The sequence below is a fragment of the Vidua macroura genome, chromosome 17 (assembly GCF_024509145.1).
Source record: "Vidua macroura isolate BioBank_ID:100142 chromosome 17, ASM2450914v1, whole genome shotgun sequence".
NCBI lineage: Eukaryota > Metazoa > Chordata > Aves > Passeriformes > Viduidae > Vidua > Vidua macroura.
In genome coordinates this window covers 10390938-10409580 of record NC_071587.1, presented here as the reverse complement: position 1 = coordinate 10409580, position 18643 = coordinate 10390938, and the positions used below count along the sequence as shown (strand labels likewise).

The 18643-nt window shown below is 50.1% G+C and overlaps 1 protein-coding gene across 1 annotated transcript in view; it reads right to left on the bottom strand.

The window, feature by feature from the left end:
* Window positions 1–18643, bottom strand: part of LAMA5 (laminin subunit alpha 5) — an 85747-nt gene that overhangs the window by 35828 nt on the left and 31276 nt on the right. The window contains exons 3-11 of the mRNA XM_053993331.1: window positions 12795–12912; window positions 9306–9424; window positions 8798–8968; window positions 8270–8367; window positions 3321–3436; window positions 2341–2459; window positions 1468–1558; window positions 1184–1318; window positions 725–787 (exon numbers count right to left, since the gene is read on the bottom strand). Coding sequence (XP_053849306.1) covers window positions 725–787; window positions 1184–1318; window positions 1468–1558; window positions 2341–2459; window positions 3321–3436; window positions 8270–8367; window positions 8798–8968; window positions 9306–9424; window positions 12795–12912 — 1030 coding nt within the window. The remainder of the gene's footprint in view (window positions 1–724; window positions 788–1183; window positions 1319–1467; window positions 1559–2340; window positions 2460–3320; window positions 3437–8269; window positions 8368–8797; window positions 8969–9305; window positions 9425–12794; window positions 12913–18643) is intronic.

Here is an 18643-nt window from a genome sequence, read left to right as displayed (position 1 = left end):
GTGCCAAGGCTCTGAGCCAGCCCTGCTGTCACCAGCAGCAGTGGTGTGGGGTGCTGGGCTGGGAGAGGCAAGGACAAACATCATCCAAAAACCAGAGGGAGGGGGAGGTGAGGAAATGAGAAGGGAAGTGAGAAATTCCAGCTCAGGAAAGAAAAAAACCTGTCTGGAAGATACAGACTTCAAAATATCAGAAGGAAGGAAAAGGTTATCTGGAGCATGCTGGGGAGCATGAGACAGGGGAGGATTCAGTGGGAAAAGGGACAGAATAAAGCACAAGGGGTAGATGAACTGAGAGGAGTGAGCATGAGAGAGGAGGGAGGTGGAGGGGAGCAGGGATGAGAGCATGGATGAGCTTTCTAAACAACAGAGGAAGTGACACAGGGAGAGTGGGAGGTGCCCACAGCAGAGCTCCCAGCTCAGCCACAGCCCCTCTAGGACCTTTGGGGGAGGTTCCTCACAGGGAGGGCAGAAGGGCCATCCCCACATGGCCTGGACCCCAGAAAAAAATCACACTGTCACTCCAGGCTAGAGTTTCTACATCTATAAAAAGGGGTTCATAAAACTTCTTTTCCCCCCAGCTCAGCTGCTGGTTGTGCCCTCTTAAAACCACTCAGGGCTGCCTCACACAACGTACATGCCCAGTAAGCTGAAGACCTGCACTGGATGGGAGGTATAACAGAAATGACAGCATTGCCAAAGCATCAAAGAAAATTGCACTGCTTACTTATTATCTGTCCTGCAGGAAGCACTTGCTCTCCAGTATTGTTGTAAGAGAAAGCTGGAACAGCTGTGCAGAGAAAGACACATTGCACAGGTCAGCACACACACTCAGAGAAATCCTGATGGAATATCGGGGACTTGACAGCCCCAAAGCTGAACAGGATGAATGTGGAACATGGAATAGATGTCCCACTAAACAACAAGCCATGACAGCCCTTTTCAGCCTGTCTTTTGTAAGGAAGTGGGAGATGAGACTCCAGCCAAATGGGAAGCTCCTGTTGACTCTGTGTTCAGAGCAGCTCAGCTCTGGTGCAGCTTCCACCCAAGACAAATGTGGATTTGTGCCCACCTGAAAGAATTCCTCCTGGGACAGGAACGCCATGTGGCATGGGGAGAGGACATCCCAAGAGCCACAGCTGGAGCTGCTGGCTCTGTGGGCTCCCAGCTGTGAACCCCCACTTACGGTAGCAGTGGGGGAAGTTGAGGTAGCCCTCGGCACAGGCGTGGCAGTGCTCCCCGGTGTAGTTGGGTTTGCAGTAGCAGCGCCCGGTGAGGTCCTCGCAGGTGCCATCGGTGAAGTCAGACTCACAGTTACAGCCTGCAGAGAGGGACAAGCCAGCAGCAGTGTCACTGAATGAGGCCTCAGACTGCCTACAGCAGGAAAACCTCTCAGCCCAACCCTCCAGAGCGCCCTCCCCAGTGTCACCAAGTCCAGCAGGATGTCACTGCAGAGGAGTTCGCACTCACGGTAGCAAATGTAAGGAGAGTCGATGGGGTGGTCAGGGGATCGATAGTACCCAGGGATGCACCTCTCACAATTAATGCCAGTGGTGTGATGCTGAAAGACAGTGGGTTAGAGAGGCATCAGCTCCTCGGCCTGCAGGACTCACATTCATCTGCCAGATTTCATAACAGCTCCAGGTTACAGAGGAAGCAGCTCAGGAGCCTCAGCACACCGAAGACCTAAATCTGCTCAAAATTCCACATACACTGACCTGGGAACAAAGCACTTCCTGCCAACTGTATCCTCCCATAAACACAGGGTGAGTTTCAGGTTTGTATCTGACCTTGAGCCCATTTCACTTCTTTCAGATGGTAAAATGTCCTGACCATTTTGTGCTTGAAGGATGGGAGCAACCTGTTTCCTCCAAGCAAGGAAGCACAGCCAGAAGTTTCATGCCAATGCATTAATTAACCAGGTCACAGTCACAATCACCTTGGGAAGGGAAGAGCTACTTTCCCACCTTCACAGAGACTGAAGACTAGCATTTTGGTGGGCAGAGAGACATGCAGGGGGATGCCAGAGCACTGTGAACTAGGTAGGGATTACACAATGTGCTAGGCAGTAGCCTGTCCCTCCCAATTCCAGTGTCTCAGCAAACTAAAGCTTTAGGAGGCAGTGGTACTACCAGGGAAGAGCTAGAAACCCAAGTGCTGTTCTCATTACTGGTGCACACTCCTTTAATCCACAGCAAAGAGACTAAATTTCCAGGCAGAGACCTAATTTAGATAACAGAGGAGCTTGGTGGAGAGGTCCCAGGAGGCTGAACTCCAGGCTGACAGCAGAAACAAACACAAACATTTGCAACAGCCTTTTCCAGAGAAGCTCTTCGGGCCTACCTGGCAGTCAATACAAACACCTCCCCCTTCAAACTTGTCCTCACGACTCCTGCTGGCTTTGTGTCGATCCACCTCCGGGTCGTAGTAGCAGTCGTAGGCATGGCCGTTGCAATTGCAGGCTGGAATGCAAAGAGATGGGAGCTAAACCACCCGTCCTCAGAGGTCCTTCAGTCAGCAGCTGCATCTCAGGATGTCAACTCTCCCTCCTGGGTTTGATGGGTTGGTTTTCCGTGAGGAAAGATGCCTGAATGCATCTGGGGGGATTACATGATCTCCCAAGCTCTCTGAAGTCTTTCAGCTCAAAAGCACAGAAGCAGCAACTCCTTCTCTGGTGTGCAACCAGGAGAGTGCAGCGGGCACAAAATCACAAGTAAAATACGTGCAGGCGTGTATGGACGAGAAAGAAAAGTCACCACAGTGGGGCCTCGACTAGTCTGGTTTAGGGAGCAACATTCTTGCCTCTTTTATCCCACCCTGGATAGAGGTGAGCTGTAAAATCCAGCACCAGGTGAGGGGGCTTTAGAAACTCCCAGGATTTAAGATCCTTTGCCACCCTGTGTTTCTAAGACACCGTTTCATGCAGCTCTGTGCTCTGCACTCCCAGTGCAGCAGAAATTCCACTGTCGGCACTGACCAAAGGTTTCTCTAGACAAATAAAGACGTGCTGTACGCAAACACATCCAAACCTAATTCATCTTGCAGACAGAATTGTGCAATGAGACTTGCCTGCACGAACCCTTGGACGCGCTGGAGGAACTGGAGCGCCAGCAGAGCCAAAGTCCCACACGGACCTCAGAGACCTCCCTGCGTGAGCCTCACCTGAACACCAACCCCTGCTGTGCAGAGTCCTCTCTGCTGTGTCACCGCCCCCGGCTCACCCAGTCCCACACAGCACCAGCCCCAGCAGTGCAGCGAGCAGCTTCTCTGCAGCAGGGCGCTGGGCTGTGCCCGGCAGGGAGGAAAGCCCAGCTCCCACTTACGCTGGCACTCGTTGGCGCTGTCGGCGGTGGCAGGCTTCCAGGGGAACTGGTTGTAGCCGGGGCAGCAGCGGTCGCAGGAGCCACCACAGGTGTTGTGCTGGCAGTCACACTGCAGCCTGCGGGGACAGCAACGGGCACAGACAAGGCTGGGGTGGTGACAGGGATGTGTGGGATGGGGAGCTGCTGTGTGACCCTGCTGCGCATCGCTGTCACCGATCTGGTACGTGAACGCGTGGTATTTGCTAATCCCGATATTCTGCAAAAGAGGCTTCTAAGGCGTTTTTTCCAACTTTTTAATTGATTTGTTTTATTTCTGAGCCAAACACCAAACTTTGCTATTCCAGATGCATTCTCTCCCTTTCTTCTCCTCCATAATCATTCCTTTTTTCCTTCATAGGGAGACAAGGATAAGAGAAAAATCAGTGTGCCACTGCCTAGCCAGCTCTGCAGAGAATAAAATGTGAAATGGTTGGAGGTGGCAGTGGTAGAAATCGAGCTGAAGATGATTATTTGAGAGAGTGCAGCATGGCGCAGGGACCCAAAGATGTCCCCACCACTGTGCAGGGGCAGCATGAAAGGAAAAAATGATAGCCCAGAGCTTGGAGAGGGATGGCGCCACACAGGTGCTATCTGCTCCTCCAGGTACACCTGTGCTGCAGGGAGGAGGGCATGAAATTTGAATTAAGAATTGCAGTAGATGCTGGCCCCACGCTCCCCATGCACTGCACCTCCTGCTTTCCAGGCAGGGCTGTGCTGGGTAAACAGGCAGCTCCGGAGGCGCCGGGCAAGGAATCTCGACAGGCACCCGATGGATCTCGTCCCTGCCCACCGCCAGGGTGATTCATTAACGTCACTGACATCAGCCCCAAAGCCTCCACTTAGCACAGGGCCATTCCCATCCAACACAAACGCTTTCTGTTGTATTAGACTTATGGATAATACAGCATGTTCCAGCTTTTATCTATGCAATTACTCATTTCCCCTCAGGGCCAGTCTGCCACTCCCATCTCTCCCTCCTCCAATGCTTTTCCATTCAAAAGCAGAGCGTTTAAAAATAAACTTTTTTTTTTTTTTAATGTTAGAAACAAAAGGAGTAGTCATTCAGGGTGAAGTGTAGGAGAGCAGACACTCTGCAGTGAGCTGAGTGCCACAGCTTCCACCTACATGTAATTTTAAAATGTGGGACCTGCAAGTCTGTGTATAGTGAATTGCCAGGTAGAGGCAGCAGCACAAGTAACCTCATTTTAATGAAAATAATGGGATGATCTGAAAGTTTGGGGGAATGCAAGCAGGATCCACACTCAGCATCTTTGCTTCAGGCAGAGGGGTTGAGAGGCAGAAGGTCCCAGTGCTGCCCCCAGCCCTTCCCTTGCAGATGCCAAGGGACACTTGGCTGCAGTCAGTTCTCTCAGCACTCGTCATGCTCCATCCCTGCCCACATTCACAGGCTGGGCTGTAGCTGGCAGAGTCCAGGCATGAAACTGAACCCCTGGCTGGAGCTTAAGTGGCAAAAAACAGCCCTGAAATATCCACCAGGAACTTGTTCTTCAAGTGTTTTTCAGACCCAAGGGGGAGTCTCAATGGGAGACAAACCTTGGCTGTGTCCCCGGAATACAACCACCCACAGACCTCTCACCTGGCTGACCACCACTCAGTACTTTCAAGGAAACAAAATTTTATTGTTTCTTTCCATGGCAGCAGCAGGAGGTCAAGATTAAGATCCAAATACATATGTGTGGAGAAAGATGGTCACTGAGTCAGGGAACTTATAAACCTGCTGAGCAGTGTTAATCTCCCTGACTGGAGGACGTGGCTCCAGCCACACAGCCCAGGCTCCTTAAGGCTCAAGATGTTTGAAAAGAACTGGTTCAGTTCCCAGAAAGCAAGAAGATAGCACTGCATGAGTAAAGATGCTCATTTCAGAGGGAGAAGGAGGTATTTATTTAGTCTCTGCTGTTCAGAGTTAGTGATGACCTCTCAGAGAGCTCATCTATTATGGCTTTACTGCACCTTGTGCCGAGTCTGTGCTGCTAATGAATTACAGACAAATGTGCATAAACCACAATATTTACATGTTTCATTGACTGAGTATATACGAGGGAGAAGAGGGAGCGGCTGTGTCCACATAGCACGTATTTCCTGGTCCTCCTGCTGTAAGAAATGAAACCGCAGTCTTCCCGCTGGAATTGATGCTCAACAGCAGAGACTAAACAGTTTCCAGCGAGCAGCTGTGGCAGAACTGAGAGCAGCACACAAACACTACAGCATCTGGATTTGGCTGGGACATCTGAGGAGCACAATCAAGAAAAGAAAAAAAGCCCCTTCCTCTGTTTCTGACTGTACGGAGGAAAAACCACCTGCAAAAAGAGACTGACAGATGGCACAAATCTGCTGGCACACAGGGTGCTCTGCCTTCCAAATGGGAAAGGAGAAGCTGGAGTTCAGTATGCAGCAGTGGGAAAGCATCCTTCATCTGTGGATGTGCTTCTGACCAGCCAGGCTGCTGCTGTCTTGGTGGTTATCTTCACAGGCACAGAAGGAGCAGCTGGACTCTCTGGTTGTCTCCTCTCTGGCTTGTGGCATCTGTGACAGGGCAGTGAAGCCACAGAAACAGTTGCTCTTATCAAACAGATGCAGAACCCTTGTAGGGCTCCCCTGAGCTCATTCAGCCTGGAAACACACAACTCTTGTCTGGGTTCGCCAAGCCAGGTTCCTGATGATTCTTATCTCACTGCTCCAAGGGTTTGCCAGGAGAAAGGGTTGTGCCTCATCCTGCTGGTGCTCACCTTTAAGCAGGAGAACATTCCTTCCCTCTGCTTAACTCAGCCCATTCCAGCTTAGGGCAAAGAGAGAAAGCTGTGAGAAGTGCAGAGAGCCTTGAGAAGGCTGTACTCGCCCACAGGTCCCTGCAAACACTCACACAGGGCCCAGATGTGCTGCCCGCTCAACACAGCTGGATGTGCAGCCTCTGTAGCTTGGCACTTCACACAAACTTTCCAAAGTTGCATGAATACTACCACTTATGGCCAGGAAGTCAGCTCATGGACATGCTTCATCATGTCCTGAAGTCTTTGCCAAGATTTCCAGCTCACCTCACCTCTATCAATGTGCTCACCCTGCCTTTCTGAGCAACAGGCACAAGAAACATGGGGATCTGCAGAATAGAGAAGTTAAAATGAACAGCAGAGACCCCTCCAACAGGCTGAGATTGTGGGATTTTTAATAGGGCCAGGCCAATCCACATCCCTTTATTTGCATTTCCTTGCCCAGCTGCTGCCACACATCAGATTCTGAAGAGGCAGGGCATGTGCAGAGGGCACACCACACAGACTGCTGAAGACATGACAGGTTTCTGGTAGCTGGGCCTGTGTCCCAAGGGGACAGTGTGTCCGAGCCCCAGCTGATGTGGCATTACAGATATCCCCAAGCTGGCTCTGTGCTGTGCCAGGGCAGGAGGGCTGGGATCCTGCCCAGCAGTGCCCACTTCAATGGGAAGGCTGCACACAGCTGCTCCCACAGCCTGGAAAATGGCAGCATTTCATCAATTACTCATTTTCTCAACTGAAAGTATCAGATTTCTGCTGACTTGCCTGTGCTCCTGGGCTTGCTAAAGGGTACAGCAATGCCATGAGAAGATCTATTTATCCAGCACCTTTTCCTGCTGTATCCCAAAGGACTTACAGCTGTTATGTTCTGACTGTACAAAGTACGCAAGTCGGAAATGTTTCCTCCCTCAGGCCAGCGTGATCTGCTCTGGGTGAAATGCAACAGCTGCTTACCAACATGTGCTGCAACATCACACAACAGGCTGGGGCCAAGAGTGAAGATGCCAAATGCATCCAAATGAGAGTGGAGGAGAAGAATTTCAGGAGACAGAGACAGTTGCAAGCAGAAGTGGCAATGAACAAGGATATCCAACATATTTCTCATTGTTCAGCCTTCCCTCCCCTCTTGGAGAGCCCCAAGCCATTGATACACCCAAGAAAGGTCCTGGCATTTCCATATTAAAGAATCACTTGTCCCCACAAAGCCTTTTGCCCCAGCACACAGGTGCACTTTGCATCCAGCAACACCAATGTCTAAAAAACAAGGAACTGTACATTCAGATATTTATGAACTTCCTTTTGTCAGAGAGTTTGGCACACTCAGGCAGGCTTGCTTACCAATACATCTTTGTTTTAATACTTTCAGATTTAACCTTGGCTGGGACTCACTGGAATTTTATTTTAGACCATCCAAAAGTTCTACATGATCCTGATGAGAAAGAAATACAAGCTCCCCTCATCCAGCTGAATCTACCCATCCTTTTATAAAGGCAACATTCAAGCTGCAAACAGATGGCTAAAAGCAACACTTCCATGGTCTGAAGCAGCTCTTTGGCATTCCAAGTTGCCAAGGCAGATGGGAAGTTCCATCAGCCAAAATGTAACTTCTTTACACAGTCTTGTTCTTTTGCTAAGAGTTGTTCAGATATGTACATAACCAATCTATGGTTCTTATGAGCAGAAATGGGAAGCAGTCTCTGGTTTCATGGGAGACCATCTATTTATGACAGCATTGTCCCAGTGCTTAAGAAGCCACTTGGGAAGCAGGAGACTCCTCTGCACAAGTTCAGAAATGATCCCAGGACTCTGATGGGAAACCTCCCTGCTCTACATCAGTATCCCTCCTTCTCATTCTCACACTCTGCTCCAGTGGGATGGCAAAGTTGTGGACAGGAAAACTCAACCAGGGAGCTAATCTGGCTGAAAAACAGTCTCACAAAAAGTGTGATTTTTAATACTTTGTCTGGAGCAGTTTCTGCTTCTTTCTCAAGGCAGAGCCACAAGCAGTGGGATGGCACCATTACAAGCTCAGGACAGGACACAACTAACACTTGGTATCACCTTTCATTCTTAGAACAGTAATTCAAATGCTTTCCCACAGAACTGGGATTTTGCAGAAGGTACCTGTAAGGGTCGTTGGGGTCTTTGGCATCGCAGACGTCGGCGTGGCCGTGGCAGACACAGCGCCCTCCGATGCTGATATCCTTGATGCTGTAGTAGTACTGGAAAGCACAAGAAAAGCTGGCCATGACTATTTTTACAAATCAATTTCATAACCATTCCACTCAAGATTCAGCAGGACTTTACCCAGTAAAATGATGTCTTGGGGTATTTCCCTTACAGTGACATTGTGGCTGCAGATCCACCACCTCTAACAGAGCCCATCAGCTGTGAGTGGGGGGCTCCCAGCACAGCCAGAAAGACACATGTGACACCAAGAGATGTTTCCCCGTTCCACATTGCTGGTGTCATCCCAGGCAGCCTCCAGCTCCAGCCACAGCAGCGTCTGCTGCAGAAGCCTTCAGCTTTAGGGGTGCAAGACCGAGAGAAAATCCCCACAGGCAACAGCCGGGGTGTCCCCTCCCCAGAGGTGGCTTGCACAGCCCTCAAACACTTCCACCTCACCAGAGGAGGTATCAAGGCCTGCCTTACCCTCCTGGTGACCGTAGGGTCCCTCAGAGCTTTGCCCATCAGGTGGCCCAGCAGAGTGTTGGTCTGCAGGAAGCGCAGTCGGATGTTGGTGGCTTTGGTGAAATTCCGCAGGAGAGGAGAGTAGGAGAAGTTCATGGCTCCTGGGCGCCCGTTTACCAGAGAGACAACAATCTGTGAATGGGAGGAGGGAAAAGGCCGGGTTGGACTGGGCACTGAGCAGCCTGCTCTAGTGGAAGGTGTACCTGCTCATGGCAGTGAGTTGGAACTGGGTGGTTCCACCCCACAGCATTCTGTGAATCTGTGAGAACAAATCTGTGCAACCCTGTGGGGTGGGAGGAAATCAATCTCTCTCCAGATGACTGGATCAGCTCTCTGTCAATCTCATTTGGTTGAACTGAATACTTTAAAGCGGTATCCAAAAATCGAGAGGGAGCCTATTTTACAGGAATGCCAACAGCCACTGACCAACCCTGGAAACTCCAGGGGATGAAAACAGGCAACTGCTCACCTCCCCGTTTTCCAAAGGCACGATCCGGGAGTATTCAGTGGTGCAGATGGCATGGTCATCCCTGGTGATACGGTCCACAGTGTGCTGGCCAAACTTCTCAATGCAGTCCCTCCTGGAAGCTGTTCATCAACCACAGATGAGAGCAGTAAGAGAAAAGGAACAATTCCCAGCCCTCTATGGATTTTCCCATGCTGACCACAGGAGAGATGGGTGTATAATCTTTGTTAAGCATTTACCACATAGAGATTGCTTTGTGTCCTTAACTCTGTCATGGCTAAATACATATCCTCCACTAAGGGAGGGTGTCATTCTAACAGTAATAGGTAGGAAACTCTCCAAATCACCTCCCTGCAGTAAATGAGGAAGGTCAGAATAGCCACTCTACCTACTGCCACCACCTGCAGAGAAACCCACCCCTCAATTTTGGCACTAAGCTCACAGTTCAACCAGCCTGAGATCTGACTCTGGTCTCAATCTGTTGCCTTGCTGGCAGTGGATTTGCTACACTGCTTCCACTGAACTGCAGAAGGGCTCTTTGCTGCCAGGGCTCTGCTCCTGATGTAGGAGCTGCACCATCAGTTCATGTGGCTCCTAAAGCTCCTGGGTCAGTCCTGAAGCCAGCACAGAACCCACAACAGGAGCAACCACAAGCCACAGTCACTGCTGGGACATCTCCCCCCAGGCAGGGTGGACAAGCAGACATCCTGCAAGCCATTGCTCTGCCTCTCCAAATACAGTAGGTCCCCTCCTCACACCTTACTCTGAACTCTGCTCTTAAACCAATGCCACAGACCAGAAATGCCAAAGCCACCAAGAACCACTCCTTGGGGACAGCAAACGAGGGCTCCTGCCACTAAGTGGCAATGCAAGGCTGGATAAAGCCAGGGAACAAGCATCACCAGGCAGCCACTCTGCTGGCTTGGTGACCTGCTCTGGGGACACTGAATGCCAGCACTGTCCTTGCAGCTGCAGGAATGGCCTGGCTTCCCAGTATGACTGCTCCTGCAAGTCCAGCACCCTTGTCCCCAGATGTGTGACATCCCTGTGCTGGCAGAGCCAAACAAAGCACTGCTGGGGCAGCTCAGGGCCTGACTGTGCAGGGTGGTGAGCACCTACATCTACCCATGCAAAAACCTACACAGTGCTACTCTCAGGGACTGTTCCCCAGGAAGAGCATGGACAAAGGCTGCTGCTCCTTCCCACCCCTTTTCACCTGTGCCAGGAGCTCACAGCAGAGTGTGCTGAAGTGAATGTCACTGCAGTGCTCCTGAGGGTGCTTCCATGGGGAGAAAAAGGAAGAAAAGGCAGCCAACACAATCTCCTGCTCCTGCCAGCGCTGCTCAGCTCACACAGGAAACTGAAGGGGAAATGTTAACCCAATTCACGGGAATAATCCTCCAAAATCTGTCTCAATGCGCCTGCAGAAGGCAGGTCCCCCACTCCATGTGCTGCATGGGTAGGCTGAGCCAGACAGAAGGAACAGCAAAGAGGGAGCAGAGAATTTCTGCCTCCCTGCCTTCACCTCTGGCTTGCACCGATCCACACCTTGTCTCCAGAAAGTGGCCTTGCTCTGGGAAACACTGTTTTGGCAACAGCAAGAGCTCAGTTGCATCCACAGGAAGATGTGGAAATATTTAACATCAGGTCTCTGGCCGCCAAGGTTTGCTTCACCAGGTGCTTTTTTAAAGGCAATTTATTTTTAAAGCCCCAGGCAAGGAACCTGTCACCACCGGCTCGAGATGATTGATTTCCAGAGCGCTGCCACGGCTGCATGGAGACAGGATGCTCAGCCCAAGGAGCTACTCAGGAAGACCAAAGAACTCCTCCAGTTATTGCAAAATCTGCACAAGCATGTGAGCCAGAATCTGGGCATTCTGAGCTAAACCAGAGTAACACATTGGCCTTAAACTCTAGCAGTGCTTTAAGGAAACAGACAAGGACAGAGCCTCACCCAGCAGCCACTTCTCTCTCCTCCCACAGAGCTAAGCCCAAAAGCAGCCTGGCACCTCCCGTGATGGGCAGCTCGAGGGACAGTGCTGAGCCAGGGTGGACAGCGCCAGTGTCACCTCTGGCAAGGCTCACTGGCTGCTCTGAAGAAACCCTGCATTTCTGCCAGCTGCTTTTAACCCTGATACTGACCTGGCAGTGTTTTTATTAGACCACCTACAGAATTCCCCGCGATAAAAATAAACCTGCGCAGAGGACTTCTTGTGCTTGCAAATCTGGCAGGTTTTGGAGCAGCCACCTCTTTATTTCCATGGGAATTTTCCACTGGGCTGTGTCACTGCACCTCCCTTCTCCAGGGGAGGGGTAACAGGGCATGATGTTCCAGGAGGGAAGGGGACTCCAGACATTGCAGCACTGCCACTACACACAGGAACATGCCAGTGGGGCAAGAGCTCCCTGTGCAGCTCCAGACCATGCAGGACCAAAACTGTAATGGGCCCCAAGAGGGGCTTCAGAACTGGCAGAGAAATACTCAGAGAAGATAGAAGAAAGCAAAGCAGGAATTTGACAGCAGTAATTCCCTACTAGCACACAGCAGAGAGAAAAACATCCGCCCCAGAGAGGAGCCACCACGCAAAGGCAACACAGTGGTAGTGTGTCTGCAGCTCTTTCTTGCACAAGAAGAGGCCAGAAATCCAAAGCACAGCCTGACAGGTAAGCCAGAAATATGAGCCTTTAGGGATAGCCCAGGGCAAGGCCTCTGAGTGCTCTCAAGTCCTTTCTTGCCAGGTTTTAAGCTCTGGCTGCAGATCTTAACTCACATCTTCTCCCAATTACTGCTGCTGCTTCTGGGAGGAGCTGGTGGTTAACAAGTTCCTCGGCATCCGGCTACCCCACAGGCCCTCTGGGAGAAGAGTTTTGTAGAACCAGCTGTTTCTTAAGGTTTTAATCAGAGAACTGGGAAGCCAAATGCACAGACTGGATCTCCCTTCCAGCCAGCTGTCTCTGATCCCACCTTGCACAGCAGCAGGACAGCAGTTCCCTGCCCTGCACAGGCTGCATCCAATCTCCGGTACTGATAAGCACAAGGGAATGTTTTCTGCATCCAGACTTTTCTGTGATAGCAGCCACTTGGAAGCGAGCTGCTGCTTGACTTCTGGAGGAGCTGAATTACAGTCTGGGATGGTACAGGGAAGAGACTGAAAGAGGAGGGCAGGGAGGAGACGATAAGAAATCTCACCTTCAGACCTAGATCAACAACACCCAGCTGCAGACACTGGTGCCAGCTTTGGCACTCCCCTACACATCATGACAGCATTTTAAAACATACATTTAGTACCAGAGAGTAAAATAGTTCTCCTGTCCTGAGGAGCATTCAACCTTCAACTCTTGCAGCCTCATTGGGCAGATGAAACAGAAGACATGTCCTCATCACAGCAATGACACAGGGACAGCTCCAAACCCAACCCTGTATTGGCACAGAGTTATCTTCACCACAGCCTCACTACCTGGCACTGAGCTGCAGCCCCCTGTCATACTCACAGGCAAAATACTGCCAGGGCTCGTAGGTGAGGCCAAAATCAGTGGATCGCTCCAACACCCAGAGGTCAGGACGAGGGGAATTGGCAAACTTGATCAGGACATATGCTACGTGGAAGAGCTGAAAGAAAGGAACACAGAGTTAGTTGGCTGCTTGAGGCATCCTGAAAAGCAGAGAGAACTTCATGGAATCCAAGTGGAATAAATGAGCTGGCACTTTGCAGCTCCTGCTGCTCACAAGCAGCCTGTGGAGCAAAATCCTCCGTGTCTAAAGGGATGGTGATGTGACACGGCTGCTGCAGAGCCAGATCAGGGAGCTCAGCTCCCACTGAATGCAAACACAGCTCAGACTTTGTGGCTACAGGCTGTACTCAGGTTGTGCTGGGAGACACCTCAGGCTTAGCCTGAGCAGGCTGCATTACAAACAGCTACAATGCTGCCCTGAGGACTTGGCTTTTGGGCTCTTTGTGGGGTAACAGGTGACACACTGGCCTGCCAGCCAGGGAACATCCAACTGTACCTTGGAGACAGTACCACAAAAACCCTCCTTCTGTCTTTTTAAGGCATTCCACACACCAACACAGCCTGTGTTTGGAAGTCTGTTCCAGAAAAACCCCAGCACAGCTCCTCTTCCCCAGGTGCCACAGGGAAGGGAGAGCAGGAGACCCATTTGGCTCCAGCACAGCTCCAACATGGGGCTGCTCCCATTTGTCTGGACACTGACATGTGCACACACACTCCTGCCAAGTATAAAATAAACCTAGTCTTTAAAGAGCTACAATGTCAGTGCTAGAGAGAAACAAAAGCCCCAGCAGAATTTCCCTTCCCCGGCTGGCACAGGCTCGCTCCAAGAACCCCCACTCCATCATCCTGTCACAAAGTGATATTTAAAGGCAAATAAAGTTCTCTTATCAGAGGAAATTCCTAATGTCAAAAACAGCCCAAAAGGGAGTTTAGTGCTTGAAAGGCAGAGATTTATAGCCCAGGAGTCCCTCCTCATGCAGAGCTGGGGCTATATGAGCATACACCCCCCTGAAGACTGACAAGCATCCAGAGGGACATTTCTGCAGGGGGAGGAGAAGGACGGCTCCGTGCCCATCTCAGCCAGGCAGGAGAGCCAGAACAGCAGCCAGCACCTCAGCCCTGCCCCGGCCACACGCATCGCCGAGCCAGAGGACGTTCATTAATAATAACATGCCTCCAAAACAGCCCTGACAATCCACAGATTGGGCAAGTAAAGGACAGAAGAAACAAGAAAGAGGTATTTAAATTGACCAAGCCATCTATAAAGCACGGATCTTGCTGGGGTCAGTCAGACGAGGGGTCCCAGTGCTGGTGTGCAGATGTGGAACAAGGGGATGTGGGCACCCCTGAGGACTGGCACCAGCTCAGTTCTCCCCTTGGCAGGACATTCAGGCAAAAACCTCCTCAGGAGACTCCCAAATGCTCCTCTGGCTCTGGGGCAGCCTCTCCTCCACCTACCAGGGGGATTGGTGTGGTTCCCACTGCAGGCTGGTGACACCTGAAAACACACCTGGGTGTAGACTAAGGGGGCTTGAGAGAGATTCTCAGGGAGGAGTGAACCAGATCCAGCTGGGAAAGCCACATGAAGATCAAGCACAGCAGGTCAGAGGCTGTTCTCCAGCTGGGAATGGGCAGGAGGGTGGGATTTGTCACCACTCTCAGGGTCTGCACTGCTAAGGACTGGTGCCATCCAGAATAAAGAAACCAAAGCAGTCACCCAACTCGGTTCTCTGCTGCCAAAAGACTTTCAAGCCCAGCCAAGGGGGAAACAGGCATCCTTTTCAAAAACTGAGGGAAAACAGACCCCAGTGCTGCTCTAGTTCCCCTCTGTGACAAACGTGCTGTCAAGGCATACAAGACTAGGCTTTTTTTGAGGAGCAGCTTTTTCTGCCTGTTTACCCTCTCAGCAGAGCTGGTATTTGATAGTGAAGCCCAAGAGGCTTCAGCTCAGGCAGCTGCTTTCTCTGCAGGACCAGTTCTCACAGCTCAACATCTGCCTCTTGGCATGGGAACAGGGCTGAACACCAGCCTGTGAAGTTACACCTTCCCTCACATCTAAACCCTCCTCCAGCTTTATTCTGCAGGGAATAAATTAATTCTCCTGTTGGAATCTAGCACTGCCTGTAGCTGCACAAAATTCCCTGTGGCTCAAGAATACCTGTACATGTTCAGGCCTCAGGCACAGGGGATTCTCTACTCTGAATGAACAGCAACCACAAACACAAATTTAGAAATGTGAGGTGCATCCCTCTCTTCTGCCTTTCTTTTTGCAAAGCCAATAATAAATTTACTGCCAGTAAATCCCACGGAATTTCTAGGGGGTCCTCCTCTTTGTTCCGCTTTATGCTGGAACAGAGTGCTCCTAATTAAATGTGCTGGAGTCCAACTCCTCTCGTGCTTCTGGATCTCAGAAGTCCCCTCCCTCTGCAGAGCATGGATTACCATGTGGGAAAATTGGTGCAGCTTTTGCCCAAACAGTGAAATTTGACACAAAACCAAGCCTAGGGCTCAGTGATTCACAAAATGAAAACAACAGCCAGGAAAAAAACCCGGTGCTGCTGGTTGCAAGCCCTGGGGCAGGGCAGGGCAAGGTTGGGCAGCCACAGGCTCCGGACCCCTCTGAGCCCTCTCTGGCTGAAGGAAGGAGGTAGAGATGGTTTCAGAGCATTCACACACACACACACACACCGGGCACTGCAGATAAAACAGTGTCTGTGCTTGCTGGGAGTTCTCTGAAAGGCCAGTCCCAGCCCCACTGGCAGGGTCAGATGTCCAAGAGCAGGTCTAACAGCTTTTATCTCCTATTCCTGCTTTTCACAGCAAAGCACAAGAACCTCTGGGTTCTTGCTGCATACGTCTGGACCATCTGCAATACCTCAGCTGAAAGACAGGGCAGATATTTGCTCTCAGAGCCAAACACAATTCCTTTCTCCATACCCAAATCCATCTGTAGCACTGCCGAATTTTATTCCAGTTGTGACCGCAGTCTTGGGACACAAATAAACCAGCCAACACTGCCCAACCACTCCCCTTCCAGCATGGAAGAGTCATTCCTAATGGAGCACAGAAAATATTCAGGAGTCTGTGACCCCAGTGACCCCAAACCTGGAACAAGACCCATGTCCTGGTATTCAGGGGGATTTTTGTCCAGTCTGGTGAGTCTCCTGCCCCTCCATCCAACATCCTTATCTTGCATAGTATCAGCCTGGCCAGAAAAAATAACAGCAAGTTGCCTGTTTCCAGTGCATCTGCTGAGAAAACTCAGATGCAAAGATGGAGCAGTAGCTCTAAAAATAGAGCTGGCAGAAAAGCCAGACTTTTCATTCCATGTTTAGTTCCAGTACAGTTCTGCCCAACCAATATTGCAAGAGAAATGGTTGGTTTTTTTTCCAAAAAAATCTAAGCTTTATTTAGCTCCTATTATCAGCCAGATGAATAAAAACCTCTATGCTCTCAGCCACTTCAGACATTTTCTTCCCTTTTTCATGGAGAAAAGAGGTGAAACACCAGACTTGATGCTCACACTTGTCTCCAGGCACGCAGATCTCTTAATTTCCCTACCTCTGGAAACATGCCAGGTACAGCTCAACCTTTGACCAGTCTCTGGAATTCCATAAAACGACCTTCCAGCCAGGAAATTCTGACACTACTTTAATTAGCAACCAGATTTCTTTGAAAATAGTAACATCTCTACATGGAGCTGATGTTGCTGTTATTGGTTTTGAAGCAAGTTTCCTTAGTAACAATCACTTGCAGCTGCCCCAGTGCCTGGAAGGATGGAGCAAGTGCCGGAGCCAGGAGGGGAAGATGGAGATGAGGGCATTTCCTCTGTGTCCCACACCCCATCCACTTGTGTCTTTAGATGGTGGGCAGCTTTATCCAGCACCAAAATGCCATTAAAATATAATCCTGATTACTGCCCACTGTGACAGTGCAAAGACCTCTGGAGTAAAAACAGATTCCAGAGAGTCAAGAGAAACTCAGCTGCTTTTGGAGCAGCACATTCTCTGTCCATTTGTTCATCCATCCTCTGTGTAAGCAGCATATGATGGAAAACTCTCACATTCCTTCTCTATTCCTTTCCTCGAGACACTGATTTCACTTTCCCAGCTCTGGGAGGTGCATGTGGGAAGAAGAAAACAAACTGGAGCAGGTCAGTATCCTGTGATGCTTTGGTGAGGGAGTTCTGGGGAAGTCTCACTGATACTCCAAGGCACCTCAAAGCCACACAGAAACCTTCAATAACCAAAATAAATCTTCACATTGTTGTAACATTGACAACTACATCTCCACCAGCAGCAAGAGGGGCTCTTTTTGGCTGTGGGATCAGAAGGTCTGAGCAGGCTGTGCGGGCTGGGAGCTAGACCCAGCTCTGCTCCCAACTCCCGACCCTGCAGGAGGAGTTTACACAGTAAACCACTCGCTAATTTTCCACAGGACAGATTTACTACCTTTGGCCTCGACTTATGAAAATATCACCATGTAAAAGCAAAGCAGTTCATCTCTCCCCAAGCACTGCTCCAGACCCCTGTGGAGAGTGTGTGTGGAGAGCATTACCAGCACTGCTGGTCAGGGATTTCCTGGGAGGGTGGGAAGGACCTGCTGAGCAGGTGCAGCTCAATGCCAGGGCACAGGCAGTAACTCCCAGTCTTTTAGGGGCACATACAAAACCTACAAGCAGGGAAAGCAGGAGAAGAACTGCTATGGAAAGCGTGGGGAAGTGTTAATTTAATTTTCCCCGCTTTCAAAAATCAAATTATTTTACTCCCTCCCAAGCCCATCCATCCCCGCCCCCCCCCCCCCCATCCATCAATGAAGCCACAAGCCCACCTGGAAAATGTGGAGATGTCAGAGCCTGGATGGGGTTATCAATCCACAGGGCCAGGGAAAAACAGCTCTCTGGGAACACAGGTCACCTCTGTCCACAGCCCAGGCAAGAAGCTGCTCTGCTGCCATGAATCAGCCTTGGAAACGCTCAACAGCGCTGGCACCACATCACTGGCAGCAGCTAAAGCTAATAAGGTGCCTTTTTGTGCACCTTTTATCCCCACAAACAAATATGCAGGAGATGGAAAAGCCCTGGAAAGGCAGAGAGCTTCTGTCTCACTTTGAATTTCTGTAGGTCAGTGATCTGCCCCTTTTGCATCCTTTGCTTTTGTAATCATTTATTCTCATGGAAGCAGTGAATTTACTCATTACCAACTTCACTGTCCCTCTGCTGAGCTTCTGCAGTCCTACAGCAGATTTATTTCTCCCCAGCCCATCCATCAAAATCCTTTAATAAAATCCCTCACATTTAGTGTGTGCCTACTTTTTTTTTTTTCAATCACACAAGAACTACTTCAGCCCTTCCAGGCAGCAAACAAAGGTGCTTCCCCTCCAAGTGGGCACGGCTCTTTATCCAGTCATTTTTTTTTATAAAATACCCAAGTGCCTGAGAGCAAACAAATCCCACATATAAAAGCACAAGAGTCAGTGTTTGAAAGAGGGGTGTGCACTGAAATATGCTTTGCCCCCATTTTGCTCTTTTCCTCACAGCTTGTTCTTTTATGTCTGTGTCTCAAATCTCACTCCTAAAAATTATGTTTTTTCCAAGTTATTCATGGAGGATTACAAGGTTCTGAATGAGAAGGTTCCATATGCTTGTATCTCAAGATTTTGACAGCCAGGCTTTAGAAACAACCAGCCATCCCTTTCACCACGGGGGAAGGATAGAGGTGCAAAGTGGCAGCTATTAAACACCTATGTAGAGTAGGGGAGAGAGGTGAGCACTGAGACTCCATTTTACACCAACCTGTTTTCAAATTTTTCTTTTATTGGGGTTTTAT